At 42.1% G+C, this 27,331-nt stretch overlaps 1 protein-coding gene across 1 annotated transcript in view; it reads right to left on the bottom strand.

Moving 5' to 3' along the window:
• Positions 1–19,004, bottom strand: part of LOC118785370 (cilia- and flagella-associated protein 47-like) — a 65,413-nt gene extending 46,409 nt beyond the window's left edge. Inside the window, exons 1-23 of the mRNA XM_036539987.1 lie at positions 18,855–19,004; positions 16,640–16,794; positions 16,011–16,126; positions 15,325–15,463; positions 14,922–15,150; positions 13,735–13,904; positions 13,436–13,566; positions 12,954–13,177; positions 12,559–12,754; positions 12,384–12,450; positions 11,907–12,044; positions 10,933–11,138; positions 9,547–9,633; positions 9,103–9,319; positions 8,366–8,610; positions 7,998–8,128; positions 7,578–7,700; positions 7,230–7,361; positions 6,926–7,003; positions 6,272–6,416; positions 5,913–5,998; positions 5,641–5,809; positions 169–257 (exon numbers count right to left, since the gene is read on the bottom strand). Of these exons, the coding sequence (XP_036395880.1) occupies positions 169–257; positions 5,641–5,809; positions 5,913–5,998; positions 6,272–6,416; positions 6,926–7,003; positions 7,230–7,361; positions 7,578–7,700; positions 7,998–8,128; positions 8,366–8,610; positions 9,103–9,319; positions 9,547–9,633; positions 10,933–11,138; positions 11,907–12,044; positions 12,384–12,450; positions 12,559–12,754; positions 12,954–13,177; positions 13,436–13,566; positions 13,735–13,904; positions 14,922–15,150; positions 15,325–15,463; positions 16,011–16,126; positions 16,640–16,794; positions 18,855–19,004 (3,423 nt within the window). The remainder of the gene's footprint in view (positions 1–168; positions 258–5,640; positions 5,810–5,912; positions 5,999–6,271; positions 6,417–6,925; positions 7,004–7,229; positions 7,362–7,577; positions 7,701–7,997; positions 8,129–8,365; positions 8,611–9,102; positions 9,320–9,546; positions 9,634–10,932; positions 11,139–11,906; positions 12,045–12,383; positions 12,451–12,558; positions 12,755–12,953; positions 13,178–13,435; positions 13,567–13,734; positions 13,905–14,921; positions 15,151–15,324; positions 15,464–16,010; positions 16,127–16,639; positions 16,795–18,854) is intronic.
• Between the last annotated feature and the right edge of the window lie 8,327 nt (positions 19,005–27,331).

The following is a 27,331-nucleotide window of genomic DNA, read 5'->3' as shown; positions in this document are numbered from 1 at the left end:
GGAAGGTTGGGTACTCAGTGCTTAGTTAATTGGTTACAGTAGACTGATTGTGAATCTATGTGTACTGTGTTCATGTTGATGGATAGAAAGCTAATCAGGTGAAACTCCTTATCCACAGGTAGGACAAAATCAAAAAGAACTCAGGTGCCTTGTGCAAGCCCATTCTACCTGTGATTCGACTGCAGCAGGTGACTCCTCAACGGAGTTTATCTCGAAATGGACACTGGACTTGGACATTTCCAAAGGGGGTCGCAGGGCTGGAGGACACGATACAACAGGCATGAGACACACACGCAACGTGCGCTTACATTCGCACTCATCACGCTGCCCTCTGCTCCGCTGATGAGCGATAACCTGTCTGTGAGAGAGAAGCTGAGCCCTCAAGGAGAAGAGAAAAGAGCAAGGAGCCACAGTACAGGAAAGGAGGCTCTGAGCACCTCACCTGTGAGGAGACCGGAAAGAGAAGGCCCAGAATATTAAAGACGACATGACGACAAGATTACAATACACAATACACACACAAACCCATGAGATAAAACAGGCGCGAACGACGCAGTTCCCGAGTTTGGTGCTAGGAGGCCGTCAGATTGGCTGATGGCAGAGTGGGAGTAAAAGGATGTGTTGACTGCTGTTAGACTGCATTCAGCCATGCATGAAGGTGGGGGGGGGGGGGCAGGGTCCTTTCTGTCTCTTTGCTCCCAGCATGCTACCCTCTGCAGGTCTAACCTGTACACTGCGACAGAGAGCTCTGGATATATGTTACAATACCTCAAGGGACTAGGGAATCGAGCCCTGAAGTAAAAAAACTCAGCATCAATCAATGGGTCTAAAAGGAGCTTAAGAATTCTGAGCTGCAATTTCATTCATTTAAACAAATGCACCGGCATCGTTAAACTCCAGTTTATATTGTCTGTGTGTGTTTGTTATGCTGTCATATTGATCTTTAGGAAATAAAAACACAAGTTACAAAACACTAAGATCAACGTATTATGTATATTAGCTATATCATGAACAGTAAAAGCCGTGTGATGCACTGCCGTTCAGCATTCACGCTCTCAGCAGTTCTGTGTTTTGATTGGTCAGCATTCCTGTTGGTGAGACTATGATTAGCCCAGGCGTGGTGAGCTGGCAGGGTGGAAAGAGTCCAGCCCTTTCTGATCTCCATCTCTCAGATTTGTTTGCTTAGTTTGGGGACATGGTGTTCCTCTCGGTTTCAGTTTGTGCAGCAAAGAGCTTTTGTATATTTTGGGATGAGTGACCTGTTGCAGGCTGGTTTGTGCTAATTTGTTTTCCATCACAATTCATTTGTTCTCTAGTTCCCCTCCAGTCTCCTTATCTTACATTCTTTAGGCTTGGAATCTACATTTTGCTTCTTCTCAGCTTCCCTCTGTGTTGCCACCTCTGTTTTTGTCTGCGGTAAAACTGACACACCACTTGTAGACTTATCTGACAAGTGACCTCTTTATTTCAACAGAAAAACCTACTCAGTTCACCTGTGGGGAGTTTGGTGAATGACATATTGGGAATGTACCTCCTGGAGAATGAGTTCAAAGGGTGAGTATACCTAATTTTGAAATATGTTTTGGATTTTTAGCATCTTCCAAGAAATTACAACCAGGAGAAATCCCAGGTTAGAACAGCTGTATTATCAACAACGCTGTGTAATCCTTCCTTTGTTCCTTTGCACCAGACTCCACCACACTATGCAGCCCAATGTAGGATTAATGTGAATACAAGCTTCATACTGTGAAATATTTACTGAAGTGTTAAGGTTAAACACCTTGAAAAAGGATGGAACAGCTCCCCACCAAGAATTCAATCCTGCAACTGTGTGCAATGCAAAGCAGAAAAAAAGCAGGTATGTGTGTCATCTACAGTAAATTTGTTCAACCTTCCCCTTGGTTTACACATACTGAACACATTCTATGTTTAATATCCAGTGCCCAGTCACCTAAAAGCCAGCGTGAAATCTGTTAACAATGTAAAGCTATTATAAGTCATGGGTAGGCAGCGTGTTCACAGTATTTTATATTACATTACATTACTGTCATTTATTTGACGCTCTTATCCAAAACGACTTTCATAGGTACAATTTTATCTATTTATACAGCTAGATATTTACTGAGCTTATTGTGGCTTAAGTACCCTGTCCAAGGGTACACTGATGATGTGGTTAAGTGTGGCTGATGTAGTTGCTGTTCCCACATAGTATTCTACGCAAGGTAATATGGTTTATAGATTGCTTAACACAAGCTGAGCTATGATAACGTGATACGAGTTATTACTCTCATAAACCCACGTCAGGCTTTGTACGTACGTTAGTTTTGTTGGTTCATGTGTTCTATGTATGAGAAACAATCACTGTTAAGCCTATAGGTTCTTCGCACTGTTTTCCATCTTGACGCTCAATCGCTGTTACTGCACCTACGTCCTTGTTTTCTTGTTGCTCCTGCAATATGCATTTGACGGCTCTTACCATGATGGCTTTGAGAGACAGTCTGGATAAATAATAATAAATAATTAATAATGGCAGACCCACACAGGAAGTGCATGCCTATGCATTCTTGACACATGTAAAGGGAAGAGTATACGCGGATTTATTGTTTTCGGCATTACTCTTTTGACCCCTGCATCTCATGCTGTCATAACTGTTTGTTGCACTGCATCGTCATGCGAATTACTGTCCACTTACCAACTAATTTTGCCTTCTAAATTGATTATAATGCACACCTATAAAACCCATGCTGTAAATGCTCCCACAGTAGCAGGTATGGCGGCCTGGTCCCATCAATGATACCCATGAAGCTCCACAGGTTTTTGTTTCTTCCTATTTACTGACAAATATAATGGGCTTCAGTTTATTCAGACTGAGTGCAGTTTAAAACACAAAGTCTGTGTATCATTTCAATAATAAAAAGAATTTTTTCACCCGTTATTCCCACTGTCACTGACACAAAGAACAATGTTTCGTGAATGGCACTGTGCAATTCACCCTTATTTGTCTCTGAAAAAAATGTACACACTGATTTTAATAAAACTGGGCAAAAAAATAGCCTTTAGGACACAAAATAAATGATTAGATTCTAGGGCTGCTGCAACAGCTGGTGACAGAGGTATGCCTCCTATCAAGCACCTCTATCATTATGTCTTTATACAAAATCCAGCTCATATGATTTCTCTATCAGAAAAAAAGTGCTACAGCTCCACATAGTGTCAAGTTCATGAAGCCAATTCCACCAGAATAGTCTAGGCAAAGCACTGTGCCAGCTGGCATGGTAAACGGATAAAATAAAATGTGTGAACTCTATAATATCAGATAGATAAAAGATTTATTAGGCTGACAAATCGTGTGTCAGTACTTCGGCTGTTGTTTTGGTGTTTCTCCCTGCCTGTCAGTGTGGTCCATGTGCTTTTGTTTACAGTTCCCATGTGTCTTGGACTGCCTTCCTGGTTTTTTGACTCTGCCTGTACTGCCTCCACAAACTTGCCCTGTGATTTGAATAAAGCCGCTTGGAACCTGAATTCGCCTGGTCTGCAACTTGAGCCCGTGCCTGTGCCCTGACATTGTGATACTAGTTCGTACTTTTCTATGAGCTCAAAAGGCAAAAGTTAAGGCCTGCTTTCCAGGGGTCTTAAATCTTTCTTAAGGTTCACTCATTTAAAACAACCCAATGAAATCTCCAGTAATTTACACCAAAGGTAACAATGCCGTGCTGGGACTTTTGGAAACCAGCCACTGCACACATTTTGGACCCAGTCAAGAGAAAATAATGGCTGGACTTAAACATACAATCGGAGAGACAACTCCCAACTTTGGTAGCTAATAAGGCTTCATGGGCTTTGCATACAGAGCACATTTACACTCAGCATGACACTCCACTGGAGAGACCTACAGCACCCTTAAGTATGTATTCGCACTGCAAAGAATAATTGAACTTGCCTTAAAGCTGGCCAAAATGACTAGAACTGAAGTATTTTTCATTTAATAGAAAAGCCTGGTTTGCAGACACATTTTAGAGAAAATGAGAAGAGAACACATTCCTTGACATACGCATACTTTGTTAATATGTTATTCTAGAATAATGCTGTGTTAGTTCATTATGGTAATGCGACAAAATAATGATAGTCGTATCCGGTATAACAGCAAAGGGGACATAACTATGTATGATTGTCAATACAAACACCAATGCAATTGCATTAGGCCTAGGTAATGTCAGTATTGAACTGACAGACACTAGAGATGTTCACGGGTAATAAAAAAAAAACCTATAACAGGTAAAAGCATAAGAAAGAGATGGAAAGATGTATGTGCATATTTCAGGGGTTAATATAACAGGAATGAAAGATGTGCTGTAAGGACCATGTGAAATACATATCCGGTTGAAATGGTATCTTGGGATTCCATCACTGTTCTGGATTTGTAAGAGCCTAAAAAAATGAGCAGAAAATTGGGTGCAGTAGAGATAGCACCACTGCTCTCTGACAGTCATAGTTTAAAATCTTAAAATCTTAAAATTTTGAGATAAACGGTCCAATCAATTTAATTCTACATTCTGTATGTTAAAACTAAGTCTACTTTGACTTCCCTGTCAACTACAACTATTGAGGAACACAATTCATTAGCTAATTCAGGTCAGCTAACATGCATACCATCTTTCAGTATTAAGTACATTACTAATTACTTACCATCACCTGGGAGAGTATGCGCAGTGAGGAAATGGTTTGAAAGCACACACACACACACTCACACAGAGCACAGTGAGGATGAGCAGACACTGGCATGGATGGCAAAGGAGTGAGGAGACAGAAGAGGGACAGATTCAGATACACGGAGAGTTTATTGCCTTTGTACAGGAAATGACAGAGACAGCTCATTACATAAAACAGATTACAACACACAGGCAAACCCACGAGAGGCAGAGAACATAGACTCGGGAGTGTCGAGATGGCATTGGCCTTCCACATTAAGATGACTGATGAGAACTGGGATAAGGCTTCTGCTGAAACAGGCTTTTCATGCGGAGGGACAGGGAGCGACACAGAGGAGATGTAATAGTGGTGAAAGAAGACAGATTGCAATCATCTGTCTGATGGAAAAAAACTAATGTGCAATTTACCGATAAATCCTTGCTAGCAAATATTGATTTGGTGCAGGAGCGTGATGCTGTATTATTGTGCGCTGATGCTGCTGAAATGTGGCAAATCATTTCCCCCGTGAAAGAGGGACGTGACACTACACCCGCATTAGGTAAATTCTATGGGAGCACACAAGTGAGACAAGCACAAACACAGCTGAAAGACACATAGCTGAGAGACTCATGCACAGAGAACTAATTACACAGGTAAAATCACGCAGGCAAAACACATACACAGGTGAGTTGTATCCAAGTGAGAAAAATGTTTAGGTGAGATACAAATTTGAAACACTCATACCTGTAATCCGTGTGAGACACACACAGCTCAGAGAGACAAGCGGTTAATGTGACACGTTTATACAGTATGTTCTAAAGATGCACACAGGTAAGACACTGTCCAAAGGTAAGGCAGACACACGTATGTAAGAAACACGCAGAACTGAGTCACACAGGAAAAACAACTGCACAGGAGATACCCAAAGCGTTCCTCGTCACCTGTACTCACCTACAGCCTGCACCCTGCGCGAGGGCGTTACCACGGAGACAGGCCGTGGCTGCGGGGTGACAATGTGCTTTTCTCTCACAGACGGGGTTTTGGGCACAGAACTCGGGGGAGGGGAAGGAACACCAACATCATTCAGGGTCACGGGCAGATTGAAGTCGTATGCTGCCACCTGTAGTTCAAACAGTATGAAGGCTGAGAGGTAAGAGGAACTTTGTTCAGAGGAAGATGGAAGATACTTATTTGCTTAGGGGAGAGGGAGAGAAAACACCTACTTCTTTAGGGGAGAAAATGAGGGAACACTCCACTGTTTCCAGTCCCTCCAGTGTTATCATGTACAGGTGTGGCTTGGGCCTCATACCTGTAACACAGCAGAACTACACCTGTATCCAGCAGTAACTGTTAACTGGTATCATGCAGCAGCTCTGCTGCAGACCAGCATCTCTGATTGACAGGGTCCCCTGCTATATGACACTATTCTTAATTTTCAGTCTGTATGTATGCATGCTGTGGAACGTGTATTGCACCTGTGAGCTGCATCGGGGATCTCTAATAGTCCACACCACACTGTGTACTGAGTGGGTTAAATCTACTTGCCTACACTGTATCTGTCTGCTGGGCTGGCAAACTCTACCTGCGTGCTGGGGAAACTCCACAGCAAAGTCTGCGTGCTCCGACAGGTCAAACTGAACGCAGGCCCGAGTGGCGGAGCGGTTCTGAAGGGAGAACGGAACCGCCCGGGTGGAACCGGCATGAACGCCGTGGAACTGGAAGGACTTCTGGAAACAGACACCACCAGAGGGAAGGCAGTGAGGCGGGCTGCACTGACACACAACGGTTCACAAGCGTAACCATTCCGGGGGATGTAATGTATTTGGATGGAGAGTAGGGAAAAAACAGAGAAAGATGCTCTATGCCCTTCGTTTAGCACAGCAGTGATGAGAGGGCATGCTACTCTTCCCTGCTTCAAAGCTCCATCCCTGGCCCCTGCCTACGCCACGGGGGTTCACAGACTGCTGGCTGGAAATAAAACGTAAGACTCTTCAGATTTTAAGGTATTCTCTCTTCATTTCAGGAGGGAGAGCCCATGATTTGATAATCAATTCAGGTTGTGCCAAATGAAGACATAACTTCAAGCTTTGATTTTTGCAGTGAAAAGGTTTACATTTTTCATGACAGAGCAGGAAATCCTGTTTGGCATTATCGATTAGATTTCTGCCAAGGCAGACCATCCTGACCGATCTCCTGGCTCCTACTCAACAGTGCTGTGTGAATTACAAACACTCACCACACTGATGTCCACCAAGGGTGGCTCCACAGAGCCCCCTATTCTCAGCTCCAAGGATTTCAGACCCCTCAGACCAATCTATGCAACACACACACAGAATTATACATCAGTATTCCTGTTGAGAAGTAGGTTTTTGTGTCCATATTGCATCCTTTGCAGAGAGTAAATATGAAGGAATCTCTTGCAATTTCCCTTAGCATTTTACAGGAGCTTGTTTTGCACATGACAATTGTTCACTTGTAGAGCATTATTTTTTCATCACGTTAGTCCTATTGGTGCTATATTGTGACTTCTGACCCCTCACCTCCACTCTGGTGTCGAACTTCATCACTGCCTCTGGTGTAAAGTGGACCTGAATCTCCGCCTGCCCTCCCACGGGAACTACGCCCTCCGAGGGGGTCACCATCATCCCACGCAAAGGGTACACATCAAACACCTGAGACGGGTTCACACCACACATTTGAGACCAAACACGCATTGAGACTCAGACACATGCACCCACACACACGGACACACACCCAAACACAGCACAAAATACAGACACAAACATCTAAGAATAAACGCAAACCTGAGACAAAATACACACACCTGGGACGGAATACACACGCAAACTGTACACCTCACACGCTTGATACAGAAAGGTCCCTCCTACCTGGAAGTAGGCATGGTTGTGGCCAGTGTTGCGTAGCACTGCTGTTCTGATAGTGGGTAAATTCAGAGGCAGTGCACCCAACAGCATGTGCTTCTCAGCCAGCTGGACCGTGGAGGAGCCGACCTAGAAAAGTCAACACAGCAGCACATACCTGGGATATCTACATACTCACATACAGTGCAGTACACACATCTCACATCCATACCATCAGTACACATACACTGCAGATATACGCATGCATACACCTCAATTCCACATCATGGATATGCACTCATCTAAACACCTAAACAGACACACTCCGCTCGTCTGTGCACACACACACCACATAATCACAATGCCCACTGAATCTCCGTGTGGCAGGAAAACATCCACATGACCTCACTCTCTTTACTTCCTGCCCAGCATATAGGAAGTGGTTACCTTAGCGAGGCACTGCAGTGTGGCAGCGTTGCCCTGGTGCACACACAGGTCAAACTGCCCCTCCAGGGGAGAGTAGAAGGACGGGTGCCAAACCAGCTCACAGTCCAGCTCCTGGTAGGCCTCCACAGTACCTGCGAGAAGTGAAAAGGGTACAGGTGAGAAAAAGGTACAGGTTGAAAGGTGCACGGGTGGAGGTTTACAGGTGTAGACACAGGATGTATTCATGCAGGTTAAAAATACTAAGATAAGGTACAGGAAGGGAGAACAGATGGAATTTAAAGAGGTATATAAGTGAATGGTATGTAGATACAGGATAAAATCATATACAAATAAGGGGTATGTCAGACGGCAGATAAAGAGCTGGTCACCTGTAGCAGGTCGGACTGAGAAAGCAATGCCTCTATCTGTGATAATGGGCCTCCAGGTGAACTGGGCGGGGTGGTTGCGCCGGTTGTACAGTGTAATGCTGCCTCTGTAGCCAGACTGGGCAAGGAGGCCGGGGGATGGGCTCAGCGTCACCTCAGGGGCTGACAGCTCCAGAGCTATCGGAACCACCTCTGCCCTGACCAGAACATGGCCCGAGTGCTTCCTGTTCACTGTGTAGGAGATTGACCTGCAGGGGGCACCACAGTCACAGGGACTGAGACAACAGCTGATACAGAGACAACACTGCATCACCCATATACACCTGTAACCTGCAGCCAATAGTGTTACTTGCAAACCTCCACTGTCAAATTCATGTTCTAAATAACCATCCATGTAGGTGTGATCAATGGTGTTCGTGTGAACAAAATTCATTTTCCGGCAAAAGGAAGCAAATTAAAATTACTTTGATCGCAGTTCAATTTTGAGGAAAGCTTCATCTAGAATTCAACTCTAAGACACACAGAGGTTACTGTGGCTTCCTGAACAGTGTTTTTTTTGTTAAAACAAAAAGCAAAGTGTATACTGTCTAACGGGGAGACACATACACTTGACAAGGGACAAATGAAAATCTAATATGAGCTGCATTTTCTTTTCAGTGACGCCCTGATTATCAGTGTTATTATGGTCTTATGGATGTCTGGGGTCCAATGCTGAGCTGTCGTGTCTGTGAATGGCTGACCTGTTGAATGTACCCAGGGTGCCGCTCTCGAAGACGAGGAGCAGCGCTGCATGGGACAGTGGGGGCAGGACGTAGGACAGAGGGCTGGAGCGCTGCAGCTCAGGGCAGCCCACCTCCACCTGCACCCACACGTGCGTCCGCAAGTTGTTCACCAAGTCCAGCTGCTGCTCCGAGGAGGACTGCGCACACACTTCACCGAAGTTCACCAAGGACGGGCCTGTTAACGCGACACGGTCGAAGTCATTTCTCACAAACCCACACACATCCACACATGCATTAAAGCACAACAGACTCTTCCCTACTCACACACACACACACACACACACACATACCCATGAGCAGACTGTAGTCAGTCTCAGTGACGTCAGTATTTACACTGATAAGCTCTTTTCATCATTGGTATCTCAGAAATACGCACACAATTATAAAAAGTGCAGTTCCTACCAATGACCACCTGGTGGAGCTGCTGAGCTGTCAGAGTTTGGCGGCAGGCAGCCGCTTCTTCTGCAGTGGAGGGAACAGCGCTTATCCCTTCTGTCACCTGCCCCAGGACATACCGTTACATCACAGCCAGTAATTACACACGCACGCAGAGCACTGTGACAAGGATATCACAAACAACGGATGTTTGCAGACTGAGGTTTATGCACATACGTGACTCCAAGTGTTCCCTTTTAATACAGAACCCGGAAGATTTCTTAACAAGATACACAGGGGGATGTTCCTGTTAAATTTGTCAGTATCTAATAAACAGGTCAGCTTACCAAATAATGGACATACATACAGTACATACATGCATACATTCACATCAAGAAATAACCATAAATTTATGTTTCAGTATATGAATCCATTCCGGAATATGTTGAATTGAACTTGATATACATACATCAATTTACTAATTGACATTTATCTAGTTTAATCTTCATGTTTAGAAAGACATGAGACAAGAATGTACAGGGAATATGTGCCGGCGAGAATGCTCCAGCAGGTGGAGTTATGGAGCTTCTCTAGGCTGAAGTAAGCCTTGATCACACACCTGCTATCCAATCATTTCGATTATTTGCTTTCTGTCGAAAGTGACTCAGTAAAGATTTTGATTATAGATTAACAGATCGATTTCTCTAATTTTTCCCTATTGAAACCACAGGTTTCTGAAAGCTCACATTACAGCTCTGTTGTACTGTATATGGAATGTTGAAGATCCTTTGTTATCAACATTTGCCTATTTGTAAGTCATTTCAAAAGAAGATTTTAACAAAATTTCACCTAACCTTAGCCATTGCTCCTTACCTATTGCTTCTAAATATTTCCTCTCCTTGAACCCTGAATATGTTCAAATTTCGCTTGCCATGACAGAGGCCCTTTTCATGTTTTTTTCAAAACTTTTCATGTTTTTAACCATTACACTGCTTCAGTGTTTTGTACACAAAAGGAATCAGACTCATTTTTATGATACACATCATTTGATACACCAAACATTTCATTGGAAATAGAGTCCCTTCTTCCAACATTGCCAAATTTAGCCTCATCACCTCTTAATATAAACAACCTATGAAAATACAACACCTGGGTCTCTAAAGCAGCCAGTGATGTAGTTCCCATTATAGCTTTCCTTCTAGCTGCACAAAGCAGGATCACTCCCCTCTAGATGACATTCAAAACTATAGCTCTGAGCCTGATCAGTTGGCTTAGACTGGTTTGCCAACCCGTATGTACTGTCAGCACAGTAACACCAGCCACAGGTACATCACCTGGCAAGCACTAGGAACTACAGTACAGTTAGGCGGAGTGCTGGAATGAGAGGAGTACCGGAGAGACCCAGATGTTTGCCTAGTTCTAACTGACTCACTGGTCTTGCGGCTGCCCTGGTTTCCATGGCAGCGAGGGTGCGAGTGGTGAGGAGGGAGCTCTGCTGGGTGAAGCTCTGAGCCTCGCTCTGATCCGGCTCCATGTCCTGCAGAGAGAGCCTTGGGGGCAGTAGTCCTGCTGCTGGCCTTATCCCAATATTCACCCCATCCTGGACCTCAGCCACCTCTCTGCACACACATCACACACACCACACATCACACGCTTACATCAAACATTTTCACACACATCAAGAACATGCATAACATGGATTGAAATTTTTCTGAATGTTTGCCAGTTTTCATTCCAGGGATGAGAAGACTGGTGTAATTTATGCTCCCTCCCTGGAAAAGGCTCACACAGAAATAGGCCCTCAATCAAAAAAATTACTGAATTTATATCTTTTTACTAGTTAAATAATCACTGTTTTAGTCAGACCTTAAGTTAATAACATTATATTCATTAATACTAGTTGCAAATTGCAGGCTATCTAACATTTCTCGTCACATTACTAAATTGCATCATAGGTAAAGATCTTCACTGACTTGACAGATTATTGTTTCCATTTCTGAGAGTTCTAGTTTAGCTGTTTGAGTACATGTTCTTTATTTTTCAAGCAATTTGAACTGATATTTAAATGTTTTTGGCAGCTAGGTAATGTACGGTAATCAAGGTAATATATGTTTTATATATACACCAGCCATTATATACACATATCCATATGAAAGAAATTTGGATTTGGATCATTGACACGTAAACTGACTCTGGACCTGTTGATGAAGGAGGAAGTTGTTGATGGCACTCCACCACAAACCATCCCCTGGTTTGTTATTGGATTACACCACCCTACACTCACTATAGCACAGAATACCCACTGCTCCATGAGCATGGAACTGTACCTGTGCCTCTTTCTGGTTTTAAACCACAGAGTGTCCCCTGCTGTGGGGGTGGTAGCATACCTCTCCCTGGCTCTCTGCAGGCGGGACTCACGCAGGGCCCTGATAAAGTGGAGATAGTGCTCTTTGTGCTGCTTCCTCTGTAGCTCCTCCTCCTCAGTGAAGGCAAAGTCTGGGTCCACGTAACTATACTGCTTTGCCCTGAGAGGAGTTCACACACAAACACAGACACAGAGAGCCCCATCACACCCTGTATAAAAATTCTAAGTCTCTCTGCTCTGGCAAAAATTGTCTATTCTTCTACAAGTATATTATAATTCTAATTTCATTCTACTACAAGCATAAAGTAATTATATTATAGTTGTATAATGTATAACTCTATAATTATCTTATAATTATATTGTTAGTTTAGGAGACCTGAACTGTGTACTGGGGAAGAGGGAGTGGTGTCACCTGTGTGATCTAGGGGCAGATGCCACAGTCACACTGACTGGTTAAAACAATCCATTGCTTCTGTTCTAGATCAGGGCTGTGCAGTACCTGTGGGAGTGGAGTCGGGTCTTGGCTGTTCTGATAGACACAGTGTCTGCACTGTGGACCAGCTCGTCTGAAGCAGTGAACAAGCAGGGTAAAAATAATCAGTTTAAACATAGTCCAACACTGCCAGTGGAGAAGTGACTGGAACTGCACATGAAGGGCGGGGCTGTGGGCTCACCTGGGCTGACTCTAGGCCGGGTGAGACCAGTCACAGCCCTGCAGACAGCAGACAGGTGCAGAATGACCTGACGAAAGCTCTGCAGGTGGAGTCGAGCTGCAGACGGGTCCAGCTCCGCCACCTCGCCCAGCACCTCCAGGACATGGCGCACTCTGAACACCCCGATCTGATGTGGGGCGAAGGACAGCACCACGTCCTGCCCGGCAGCCCCAGAAAGCGAATCGTTGGTGCAAAAACGAATGAAACATATCAACAAGTCAACATCAACAACTCAATCAAACGCAGCTCAACAAACAGCATCAACAACATTTGAAATGAACAACCACCACCGTCACCTGGGAGATATGGGGGCTGGGGAGAGTGGGCAAAGGGACACAGATGGAAGGTGCCATTACCTGGCACTGCCCAGGAGCAATGTTTCCACTCTGTGGGTCAGTGATGAAGTTGGCCATCTTTCTGAACCTGAAGGCTACAGGCAGCAGAGAGGAATGGTTGTGCAGGACACAAGGGATGTCCACACGCTCTCCCATCATGCACTGCTGGAAGCTGTAGCTATAGCCAGGGCTGATGGTGAGGGAAAGTGGGACGCCAGTCCCAGTGACTGCCAGCTCTACACCACCTGCAAGGGGTCAAGGGTCATGTTCTTATCAGACATCAATATTATAATATTATTATACACAATTATATACAATAATATTATATACATAATATTTTTACACCTACTGTAAACAGTCCATAGCCATAATCCAGAACATATGCCACATACTAAACACAGACAAACCAAATCCATGCATGTAGTTGTACATTCCCTGTCTTACACACACTTTACACCATAGTAAGAATTCTGGGCTTGACAATTTGGTAGGATTTGATTTACCCTTGCAGGGAGGCACTGTCTCGTATTGCTGGCAAGTGAAGCTGTTTTTGCTTCCCACAATCTCAAACTTCAAGAAGAGACAGAAGTCCTGTTTGGTAGCCTGTGCAGAGTTACGCTTGTCCTCAGAAGCCCTAGAGCAAGCACAACACAGCTGAACATCCAATACAGGGACAAAAACAGCAAGAGTGACCATTACACCCAGGAAAGATGCACAGCACTATAACCTTTTTCACCAGGCAAAACTGAAGCAGACATACGTACTGTACACTTACACACACACATACATAAAGTAGTGCTACCTGATGGGTCCAGGACTGAAACACACATACAGGGTGGTCCTTTGGTTTGGCCCCAGTCTCCCCTCACTGGGCACGCAGGTGACCACAGCAGAGAAATCCACTTGGCCGTTGTCATTTCTCATGGTCCTGTCCAGCAGTGCTGTGTATGTGTTCTTCTGTAGGTCAGTGCCCTGAGAAGCCACACTGGATTTTACCTACGCACGACTGCAACTCACTGTGCCACACACACCCCTCTGCTATATATTAAGACTGGGGTTTGGTCGTGCTTTCAAGAGATCTCTATCTTTTTAGCAGAAAAACAGTTTGTACCCATTGATGTTACTGGGGCTTCAGCTTAGTTCTGGATCTTCCAATTATTGATTTTAACTGCAGTTCTTCTTAAAATTGGTGAGACATAAATGAAAGATATGCATGAAAAGATACTTCATGCAGTAAGATATGCATATTTAAAATATGTTCAAATATCAACATCAATTGTAACACAAGGAAATATCTAGAATATCAATGAATAGATTTATGATATCAAATGTAATATCAGTGAAGTGGAACGAGTGGGTAGTTGGGTAGGCATACCGGACAGTAACCACATTGTAAATCTATCATCAATTTGGCTTTGTTTTAATTAGGAGTTGTACAATGCCAAGTTCTTAATGTGTTCATCTATTTAGGACACCATATTGGGCATATCGGCTTTTGAGGTTTATAGTAGTGTTAATCCAGTCTACAAAATCCAGGCATTTGAAGCACAATGGTTTTATGATAATTTGTTCGATTTCGGTTGATCTGTTTCAGTTTTGGTCTACTTAATCTCCCCAAAACAACACACTCAGGCGCAGCACTTTTAGGTGATTTTAGACAAAGCTAAAGCTAATGCTTCCCTGATCGGGTAAATATTGATGATTTGGCCGACTGCCAAAATGTCTCTGCAAAATTTAGGCCCAGCACAAATTCCTTTGCTGCAGCAGATCACAACTGCTCCCGCACAACCCTTCTTCTCATTACATCTATCCCCACATTCTGTATGTGTGTGTGCATGTGTGCGTGTGTGTGTGTGTGCGTACATGTGTGCGTGTGTGTGTGTGTGCATGTGTGCGTGTGTGTGTGTGTGTGTGTGTGTGTGTGTGTGTATGTATCTGTGTGTCTATGTGTGCATGCGAATGAGCACGTTACGTATCGTGCACTCCTACCGCTTCAGTTCCGACAGCATCATCCTGCAGAACTGCGACCCAGTCACAGGCACCGGGCCCACTGTTCACCAGAACCACCTGCTCCAGCCGTGATGTTCCAAAGTAGGTTGGGCCGAACTGCACGCACGACAGCTTCCCCTCCTGAGAAGAATCGAGCAGCTCCAGAACCTGCTCCGTCACTTCCACCTGAATCTTCAGAACCACATCATCACTGCCCTGCAGCCTCACCCTAACAGAAGGACACACACATCCACACATATCAACACAAGAGATGCAAAACACCCATTCACGTAATCACACACGAACACACTCACATACACGAACAAAACAAACACACACACACACACACACACACACACACACACATTGGGCTTGACAAATGGCTCAGGTGGCCATCACTTACAGGGCCTCTTCATACACCCTCCTGGGCTGGTCAGTACATAGTTCCACTCTCACCAGCTGGGTACTTCCAGGAGCAAGGATGCCACTGCTAGGTGTGATGCTGATGGGAGTGTCTCCCTTGTAGAGGATCTGAAAGGCACCTTGAGGACCAGGAAACAAACTAAACTACCAATCAGATAACTCCACTAATGCCAGTAGATCAATCATTTAACTCCTCAACAACATGGTTTTAAACATGACTATTACTCTCCCAGTCTCCACAAACACTAAGTGCTTAACTGTGGCCCAACTGCAATGAATGTACCTGGTTAGTAGCTCAGCTCCACATCAGAACAAGGCTGAAAAAGTACTCCAAAATACAATACTTTCACTGTATTAGCCACAGGTGTATACCAATTTATTTGTGTTTTCAATGAAAAGCACACAGATATTTGAGACCAGACAATCTCATGCTGCTCCTGTGAATGTATTGATTCCTTGCTTGTATTTGCAGTTATGAATGAAATGGTGCCTACACCATAAATAGCTGGACATATTCCTATCAATAACAATGCACACATGTGATGCTATGTCAGACAATAAAATAGCTACTGAAAATGCTTATCATCTATATTCCATAATTATTAAGAGACCAATCATTGCACTGCATTTTTGAGGGGTGAAATGATGTGCAAGTGTTGACCTTACCTGGAGCAGATCCATGATTGGTCAGTGGTATCTCTTTACTAATGATCTGACTCTTTGCAACCACAGAACCAAAATCAACCAGGGAGTCCATCTGCAGAGAGCAGGCTGGGCAAAACCTGGAAGGATAACATTAAAGTTGCACATGCTTAGTATCCACAATACAAGGTAGTTACCCAGATGCTATTTGACCTGGCCAGTAGCAAAAAGTCAAAACAAAACTTTATTACTAGACCGTAAATAGGCAACAGTACAAGCTATTTTTATCCTCATATCAGTGATTTTTCCTTATGAAATCCAACTTAACATCCCCATTAATAAGCATTTGATATAGTGAAGGTGAGCTACAAAGCAACCAATAGGCTACAGGCTCAAGTTAGCATTTCCACTGTGTTAAGGAAGCCAATGTTACTGGCTGGATAGTTATTTTAAGATGGCAGATTGTTACTCTGCAAATTTGACATCCAGTCTGAGTTGATAAGAAGCATGTTTCTTTGAGATTTTAAAATGGTAATGCGAGGAAGTGTTTTTTTTTTAAATATGAGCTTAAAGGGTCTATTAATATGTAACCTGAATGCATACACAGACCCTGAAGCCTAAAGAAAACATGAATTAAATTTATCAGCACATACGCATGGAGTGGGATCTCCACAATGTCATCATCGGAAAGGAGGACTAAGCGATCGCTTGCATTCTCCTCCTTTTCTGGTCTGTATTCCACTGTGGCAGTCAGAGACAGCCCTGCAGCTATGGGCGTGTCTGGGTTCTCCACCTGCAACCTGAATAGCTGGTGACAAAAGGCCCACAAGGACGAAAGATTGCTTATTTATTGTTTAATAACAACATTTATCAATTTTTATGTGTTATTTACATTTAATTATGAAAAGTAATACCTGGTAAAAATGTTGTGTTTTTGTGCAATAGTTGGCAAGACACTACTTATTGAATCTGACTAAAAACTTTGGGTTTGGTCCATGTTACAGCCTTTTGCTGCTGGAGCTGTGAGTTTGGGCTGTTGTGGTGAGTGTTCCCTTATGTCCCAACCTTTTGAAAAACATATCAAAGCAGTGGAGAAAAATGATAATATTCCTGCCACATCACATCATTTCAACTCCTCCACTACCTCTAATAATAAGACAATTGGCCTTATCAAGGTAGCCTAAATTTCATCACATTCAGCTTATAGCAACATCTGTTCCTTGTTATAAGCTGCTACCTCCTTTGACTTGCAAATCATTGCAGACAGTATTACAGGTGCACATCTCATGGAGTTCACAATAAGACTACAATATGCCATATGAGTGTTTTGCTTCTGACAGGGCTGATTACAGCTGGAGTTCATATGAATAGGTTAAGAGAAACGTGCTGTGCAACTATAACATGGTTCTTAGGAACCTCATGGCTTGCAATGTTTGAAAATAAAAATGCAGTACAGGACTTTCTTTTATCTGCCACTAATTTAATGGTGAAGTGCAGTGTTTCTCAGTCCTGGTCCTGGGGACCCACTGTGTATGCTGGTTTCTCTTCCAGCTGAGTTCTCTTAATTAGGATTGATTACATTGTTAATTGAATACAGATCTACATTTCAGATTGCTGGTGTAGCGCATAGATGGGTTGTGGTACAATTTTGTTCCACAAGTAAAAATTAAGTGGATTTCTCCTGCTGCAGTCTCGTGATGCCAGCCTTAATTTGGCTGCATCCAAATTGGCATTTATTTCCGTTTTGCACAATACACTTCCCCTCAAAATGGTGCCATGTGGACTCGAACAGAAGCACTTGGTTGAGGGTGTCTCAGTATGGGAGAGGGGAAAGGAACTTCCTGCCCCTCAGTTCCTTGCTTCAACCAAGTGTACATGCACCCTTCACACTGGCCGAATCTCCCAAAATTCCTTTCGTCTGATACTCTAGGGCGTGTGTTTGCACAGACCATTTTTATTTTCTTGTTTATTTTCGAAGAAATCCATTCAACCAGAGTGGCACAAAAAAAACATTTTTAACCAAATTTACCCCAGATGGTATTGAGTTTTACTGAAAGAATTTTTCTTACACACAACCACTTCAGAGTTGGCATTGGACCGAGTGATGTCCCTGCTTAAGTGGGAACAAGTTCCTCCCGCTTCCCTTCTGGAGGAGCCTCATTTGTGTTGGAAACAACGTATACATCATATTTGATATATTTATATATTTTAATGTCTTATTTTAACATATAACGGCTGTTTTTTTCCCTTAATTGTCTGTCTTGCACAAAATGTGTCCTATAGAAATTATCCTCATTTTTATGGTAAATATGGTATGGGCAGCCAAATTAGATCAAACTATTGTCATTAATAGTGTCTGTGTCCTTATTAAAAATTATACAAAGGAGGTTGGCCATTCATTATTCTCTGGGCAGCCAAATCATTTTTACGCTTTCAAGTATAAAAACAAACTCTATCAAGTCGAACAACTCCAACGTACAAGGTACACAAATAAAAGCATAAGATATCATATTAAACGTACAAAAAGGGCCAAGACATTCTCATGTAGAATCCATAAGTCAGACTAACATATTTTCAAAAATAGGTCTGACACTCGATGTATTATCAATATGGCAGCAACTTATAGCCGACGACTTTACCACATAACCACCCAGAAGCGCCATTCCAAAGAATGCTCCCCAAAGTTTCCTTCGTTTCCTCTATTATGTTAGTTAATATGACCACTTTAAGTAGCATACCTATTTCACATACAGTATGTGTGGGCTACTCAAAGATCGGAAACGAGGAAAAAAACAGTAACGTTAGCGTACTAGCATACGAAATAACAGCTGCCATGAGACCAAGAGGACGCTGGTTTTAGTAAATTACCTTAGAAACGGGTCCATGCAGCCGCATTCGTCTATTAGACTTCCCTGTATTAGTCACCGTGACAGTGGTTTTGTAAACCTCCCCAACTTTCACGTCGATAAACTCCACAACCGGAGGATATATTCTTACACCTACGGCGCTCGCTGCCATTACCTCAGGAAGAAAAGCAGCGTTGGCTGCTTAAAGTCAGGACGCTAGGTAAATGAAATTCGAGGGTGAATGTGCAAGGTGGTTCTAAGCTTCGAAGTTAGCTCGAGCTGTGTGGTGCGCCTCAGATCAATCAAATTTCCAAGCGCTTCAAGTTTGGTGCGTCCATGGTTACCAGGCAACCATTGCAGGAATATTCCATTGTTATAAATTTATGATAACTGCATTGAGAAATACTTTAATATGGATGACCAACAACGTGAACAGTTTTAATGTTTTGTTTCCCTTTGTTTTATGGCAAATATTTTTCTTCAAAATGTGTAAAAATGGGAGCAAGCAAAAGGATTTTCAGACTCTAGACACTTTGTGCCCTTGACAACTGATCTAAGATCAGCTTTCGCGCCCTCAACCTATGAATGAAATTTTTCGCTTCTGATCCACGATCAGCTTTTAACGGCAAAGAGTTTCAGCACCCCCGGACATTGGCGTACTACGCCTGGAACGAACAGTTTGCGCAAGTGCAAGCTTTCAGCCAATTAGGAAATCGTACAACCAAGGTAACATAAATCTGTTTGGTCAGAGACGGTTACTACAGAGACGGGTGCTACGAGACGGAAGTCTATCCTTGTAGTCCTAGAAGATCCTGTGACATTATTTATGTCATTTTATTGCAATATGTCAAATAATTACGACCCAAATGTTAACGTACTTTGAAAAATGTCTTTTGGAATGGCACATATGTGTGCAAGTCTCTCTGCCGTATTGTTAACATAGGAAAATGACTCATTTTGGCCACCATATCGTTTTATCTGAATCATGTAGCCTATCGGTAGGTGTGGACCCTCATTAGCTGTGGCCCATCACCCTCCAATACCTGTCAATTTTCATGGTTCATTTAATTTTTTTTTTCTCAGTTTTTCTAAAGCCCTCTGGGTCAAACAGTAATTTCTAAAATTATCAGAAAACTCTCGAAAAAGTAATCTGAGCAATAACAATAGGGAGCCTTTCAGCTTTGGTTTTTGGCCATATAATAATCTGAACAGTCACAACATGCTAACACCACAGGGGTTTAACCCCCTTATTAATCATGCCAGTTGTAAACCTTTTTGTGGAAAATGTTGCATAAATGTCTCATTCTTCAACAGCTGAAGTTTGTGTGATGGCAAATACCTGGCTATAATGTGTCTCTAAATATAAGTTTTCACATCAAAATTGAGTTTGTACGCTCTTGATTTAATAATCCAAAAAGAGGTTGCCATCTTCCAAATAATTGTATGTACACAAGGAGGAAAAATCTCTCTCCATCTTTTGAGCAGATTAGTATGACCTTGCGTTGCAATTGCCTACAGCTCCATGCATTTAATAGCATTCAACCCGTTGCCCAGCTCATTGATCCCAGCAGCAACCTCACCACCAGCACATTTTTCTCTCTGCAGGACTGCCACACTTGGGTGGTGTTCAATGGTAGCAACATGTCTGCAATACCAAAGATTTCCATACAGATGGCAGCAGTGGGTAAAGAAATGGTTAAAATATAGAAACATTTGCAGTCGAAGACCCGAGCATGAGCAAGCTCAGGAATTTGTGGAAATGCTGACACCTTTGCCAGAATAGCCCTTTTTAGGAAAAATGGCTGAATTAATGCACAGTGATGTATGTCAATGGCTTTCAGCGCTTCCTCAAAATGCATTGAAAATATGGATTTGGAGCAATTACATTACATTATTGCCATTTAGCAGATGCTCTTATCCAGAGTGACTTACATACATTACAGTTTTTACACATCATCCATTTATAGAGCTGGATATTTTACTGAGACAATTCTGGGTTAAGTACCTTGCCCAAGGGTACAGCAGCAATCCCCCAGTGGGGAATTGAACCTGCAACCGTTTGGAGTGCTGCTCCTATGCTCCTATGTTCCATTAAAACATGCTAACTGTACTCATATGAACAGGAAATGTTTTTGCTTATTAGAAAATAAAGAAGACGCTTTCTTTGCTTAAATTCATTGTTATCTCACAGATGACTACAACACATTTGTTTGATGTTTGCCAAAGTTTCCATGAAATACAGCTTCGTCAGCTTCTGGTGAGTACTTGCAGTCTAGCAGCAACAAGGCAAAAACAGCTCTCAGCTGAAACATCAGTAGTATGAGGCAAAACTGATGACGTTTTCAATTTGCATATGAAGGAAAGGGGGAAGGATATCAGTCTTGTTTGACTTCCCTACCTTATAACATTAAACTAATAAAATACAGTGACTTCACACCATGATTCCATAAAGGTGTGTCCCTACAGAAGGGTAGAAACAAAAGCATTTCTACCACCAGCAGGGGGCACCAATGTTTGAAAAAAAAATGTTATGACAGTGAGCCAGAAGGTAATAGGTCATCTTTAAATGGCCAAGGAAGATAATGTTCCTGTGAAGTCATTCATAGTTCGCATTCTGTTGACTGGAGTCTAGGGTTCCATTTTGTGATTGTCAAATAGTGGTAATACTGATATTACTCTTTTGGACTGAGTTTTATATGTTCAAACATGGTAACGGCCTGTTATCACCATAGTGGTATTTCAGACTCTATGTTCTGGTAGCAGGATAGATACAGTCCATGACAATTACGTTTCAATGAATTTCCATTAACTACATCATCAAGATATTACAAACTAAGTTTCATAACCCTGTTCCACTTACAGTATTTCAGAAATGCCCAAAATTTAAGAAACACCCTCAATTTATTTTGTCAATACAGCGCACAAACGTATATAGAACTCTAATTTTGGTCATCATCCTCTTGCCATTTGCTGTTCATATTGTAGGAAACATGTCCAAACAAGAAGAATTCAGGATCCTTTGGCACTTGATCCATCTTTTGCTTTGCTGTTTGTGATTGTGACTGTGCGAGAAAATGATAATGTCATTTGCCTACAAGGCATTGTGGAAAGGAATGGCTTCCATCCTCTGGCCCAGCAGTGTGGAAATTAGGAAACAGCTTCTTGCAATACTGCTCCGTCTGTGAGATGGCACGAGGCAACTACAAAATCAATACGAGATAAAAACATTGTGGGTCTCTCCAAACTAAAGCCATTTGTTTTTATGTCTGAAACAAATAGCATGGATGATTAATTCTGTGACTTTATAGATCAGGTCACTCATGCTTTAATCTCTGTAAATGCAAGCTCATGCTATGGTTCATTGTTACATTGAGAACAGAACCTATTGCAGACAAGCTATGGGTCACAGTGATTAAGTCAATTTCTGATTGTCTGACACATTGTTACCATCTCTGTGATTTTGATGCAACTCTCTTTTCTCCATAACTCTAAACTGATTTTTCCTGTAACCATGACAACTCTGAGTGAATAGGCAACCACCCCCTGTTCTAGAATTTTGCAGCCTTGAAACACAAATGTTGTTTTGTGAAATTCTTTGCCCCTCAAGGTGTCCTGTCATCCATAGGTGCAGCATCTAGCTGAATTAAATTAACTTAAAACATGATACCCTTTAAAGTTTGGCTGTGAACTAAGTTATAAATAACTAAGTCATAACTAAAGGAAAAAAAATAACTGTGCCCATGGCAGTATTATGATCAGCCATTGACTGAAGAGTTATGAAAGAATTAATTGTTCCTTTTTAACCAGAACATCAAAATTGTTAGCATATGTTTATTGATAACTGATTTATTTTAGTATCCAGATATTGTATGATCTCTTCAGTTGTAGTCTCAGTTTCTGAATAAATGAATCTAGAATCATTAAATGTTTTTTTTTATACTAATGTGAAGCGGTTCATTGGAAAAAAAAAAAAAACCTCAGACCCATTCAAACAATGATCTGCATATTCTATAGTGTTGATTCAGTGGCTCTCGGCACATGAGTTTATGAATATGGGCATAAAGTTGGAGAACACATCGCAGCTGATGTACCAGATGGCTGTTCCATTAATTATGAATGACCATCAGGATTTTCCACATCCATGCATCATAAATATGTACTGTACAATGGTGTTTACACTGCAGGGGTATGGGTTTATAGACTTTGATCCTCACAGTTTAACCCAAAATGGCATCTGAAATACAAAGCAAAGCACAACCCACACATGTCCATTCACTTGCAGAGTCACTCTTGACTGCTTTTGTGGTTTTTTCTTGAAAGTTTTGTTGAAGATGGAGTGCAGCCAATTCCTTACTAAGACCAATGGGCACTAGAAAGGTATACATTTAATAAACAAATTTGTGCATAAACTGATTGTGATGGGTGAGCCTTTCTTAAAATGTAACTTAAGAGCAAAAAATATATCATTATGAGCAAGACAACCTATATCAGTTTTTCTTTTAAATAAATTTATTTTACTCCCCTAATGCACTTACAATATACAGATGTTACCCATTCTCAGTATGTTTTCATTACCAATATTTTCATCACAGTAACATTAGCATTATTGCTGTTAGCTGTCAAATGTTTTGTGAAGCCTGACAGATTTCATGCAACAACAGTGACGGTGTTCGATATGCCAGGGTATGTTACATTCATTTAAATTATTTACAGTTACAGAGAAATATCATGTATGCCAAAAGCGTCCAATCTAGTCTTACTGCATTATTGAATGGATGACATTTCTGTACTATTATAGCAAGAGTACTTGAATGAAATCAAATTATGAAATGACACGCAGCTGCCATTTGAACTGTAGCTTGTGTCCTCTGAGACACCATGTTTTACAGCTGATACCTGTGGAAAAAAAATGTTGCTATTAATGGGTTACTTTTATAAATAAATGAATTCCAGCCGATGTGGGTATCGAATTCCTGCATGATTTCACGTTGAACAGAATAAACAAAGCAGGTCAAGTGTTAATTGCTGAAAAACTCTCATTTTAATTAGGATGGTAATTGTGACAATGTGAGACACACCTGGCATACTGCCACAAATTGGGGGGAAAAAAGGCTTATGATTCACAGTGACAGCGTGGAACTGGTGCTGCGTAGAGGGGGGCGGTCCAAACAGCAGGAAACCGGGTAATCTGCGCAGGCTAGCTGCATAGCTGATACAAGTGACACACATATGCCTCACTTAATTATGCTCTTTATTGACCACCTGCAGTGGAGATGACCCACATATGGTCTATTGGCTGTCTCTGCGAGATACATAACCTGCATTAGTTTTAAAAGACTACGTGCTCCTATCACTATGAGGGCACACAGAGCGGCCCTCTGAGAGAACAGGCCTGAATATAAGGGAAAGTGTTTGGTCGGGCAAGCTAAGCATTTATGTATTAACCTTGTAAAGGCAATTGATTCGATCTATGCATGACATGTCCAGCTAAATGTTTTCCATGGAGTTCGTTGCTAAATATTTGTTGCTTTTCTGGAAACTGTACTACCCAATTCAAATACTTCAGTACTTCAGAAATTCTGTGAAAAACTGGCATTAAAGTACACCTGAAAGGTACATTTTTTTTAAATCAACAGCACTTAGAGCCCCCTATGCCTAGTGCACACATCATTTTAGTTCAGATATAGCTCCTGTTTTTCCGCTTGCAAGTTTGTTGAGGGTTTGCCATGGCCTTGGTGAAATTCAACACATATACCCTAAAATTGTTCCTCATCTTAGCTTGTGAGTGTGTCAGATCGAGCAAGCACCGATAATTGCTCTTTTATGCACCTCACAAGCTGTGAGTGGATATAATGCAATCCTCTCCTTTGCAATCCTGCCGATTGCTTTCTGGCGTTGGTCTTCGGGGGCGGAGTGCAACTTCCAACAGCTAATGAAAAATAACATTCAATAACACAATGTGTACTTCTTTTTCCACAGGAGAGACTGAGAGAGAGCCATGGAATGAGAAAGATAAAATGCAAGCACAAAGTCTACAAATATGCGGGACAGAGGCAGAAGACAATGACCATACTGAGCTGTGGCAAGAGTGTCAGGGTTTATTTAATCCATACGCAAACAGCTACCGCTACTACCAATGGAAACACCATCAGGTAGCTATATGGAAAATGGTTGGTACCTGTGTCCTAGGGTAATAGTAATTGCAGCATCAGTGACCAGGTGGCAGCATCACATGGTTCCAAAATCTTTTCAGAATCCTGAGTTGGGAACGTAAGGTATTTCCCAATATCTGAAATCCCGTAGTGTGTCAGTCCTTAATCCCCAAATTTTGCAGTAGGCCTCTCATGGGTCTAGTTTACTCTCAGTACACTTGCTTCCAATTTTCAAGAACTGTAATATGTGTACTTGGCTTGAAATGAGACCCCAAAACTGCTAAATCAGACTTCCCCAAGACCAAACCATAGAGCAATATAGGCAGAAAAAGTTTTCCAAAAGCTACGTACAGATGTATTATATAATAAATGTTATTGATGCCTAGTGCAATACTGCTGAGATGCTGTGGTACATTCTAGCCGTTCCACCTACTTGGGTTACTTCCATTACAACCTTCAAAGAACATTTCCTTTGCTTGCTCTAAAGGAGCTCAGCACTGAATCACACGACAAAGCATTTGGTGACTTACGTCTGTGTCACCCATCATATCAGTTTTGGTGAAGAGTGCCCATGGATCATGTGGAAAAGCTACATCTGAGTAAAGGTTCTATTGGCCCGCAGTTAAACTGGGCCTCGGGTGAAAACAAGATGTGCCCAGAGCAAAACAGTAGGGCCTGTCATACTGAGGATTAATGGCAGCCAATCTGTGTGGAGAGGCACACAAGTCTACACTGCCTTCCAGCAGGACTCTCCACATCCACGCATCCGAGGGTGTCCTCATCACTTCCATTTCTATTCTGATGGAGATGTTGCTGCAGGCTGTCATCTGTATCCTGGGAAAGCAGCAATGACTTAGGATCCCACGCATTCAGATACAAAAGCATGCACATGTGTAAACACATCAGCAAATGCTCTCATATATATGTGCGAGCAAAACATAGACAAATTTAGATAAATGAACAAATGCACGTCTATAGACACACACATACATACAGTGACACACACACACACACACACACACACACACACACACACACACACAAAATCCCAGGGAGCCATACTTGCATAAACACCACAGAGAATGATCCCTATTACCAAGCAATAATGCCATGATTATTATTCATTTGTATTTTGCATAGAGTATGCAAAGATAAATGGATGGCTCCCAATGAGTGATGAATAAACATAATGGAGTGCATTCATATTCACACGTTAAGTCTAAGTCATCCAAAATGCACATTTCCATTTTTTTCCTTTTAAACTGGTGTAGGACTTAATGTCTCAGTGATAAATGATTTGTTCCAAAGGGCTTTGTTCAAGCATTTTTGACCATGTTTCAGGGCAACCCTGTGATAGCTGGGAAACGATGAAGACGATATAGTCTCATTATGTCTAATGACTCTGTGCAAAGATGAATAAAACAGCTGCATGCCACGGCAGGCTTACATAGATTTAGCTTTCTTTTATGGCCCTAAGGGAACATCCCTTTGTGTAAGACATTACAGATTACTCAAGCATCTGTGAGTTTGCCATCAAGATTGTTGGTGGCTGGCATGTTTGTGTTGATGCATTAAAGAGATTGCAATTGGCAAAACTAGTTAGCTAGATAGCTAGCCATAATTAGAAGGAACAAATTATGCACATTTCCTGCCGGGTAACCAGATATCTGTGGCTAATATTAAAAGTGTCTGAAACACGAGGTAACAAGCTGTTATTTCCCTTGGCTGGGGCCCTGGGTCTGTTCCTCAGTGATGTAATTGTTTCTCTTGCGTAGTTTTGTGGACAGTAAAGTTTAAAGTTCATGGCTTACTTCAGTTCAGCCTCCATTACACCTACTTACGCTGTCAGAAGTCAAATCAGAAACGTGCTTTTGTTTGCTCTTTGCAACATAGTCTCTTAGCCACCCACCCAAGTGAGATAACAATTACTGCTTGTCTTTCACTGGCTATGAGGTCAATGCCACAGTACTATTGTTAATGTCTTGTCACCTGAGGATATTGAGTCAGCCTTCACTGTGGTGCAATATACCATAGGCTTAAACTAATAAGGCTGTATAGTTTGTCCTACTGTGCTGTATGCTGCCAATATCAGCTTGTGCTGTAAGTTCAGTGCCTCTTTCTACACTGAAACTGAAATAAAATATTCAACAATAATTTTAGAAATATTTTATTTTTATATACATTTTTATTTTTTATAAAATATAGCACAGCTGTCTTCATTTTGGAAAGTGGCAATAAATGATACTTTGACACTGATCGAAACAACTGCCAGCAACTTTACTTCATTGCATTAACAAAAAAGGAGTTACCAGAATGAAAGTTTGTATTTCCACGAGCACCCACTGTG

Source organism: Megalops cyprinoides, chromosome 11 (genome assembly GCF_013368585.1).
Source record: "Megalops cyprinoides isolate fMegCyp1 chromosome 11, fMegCyp1.pri, whole genome shotgun sequence".
Lineage (NCBI taxonomy): Eukaryota > Metazoa > Chordata > Actinopteri > Elopiformes > Megalopidae > Megalops > Megalops cyprinoides.
This window is presented reverse-complemented; position numbering and strand designations above follow the sequence as displayed.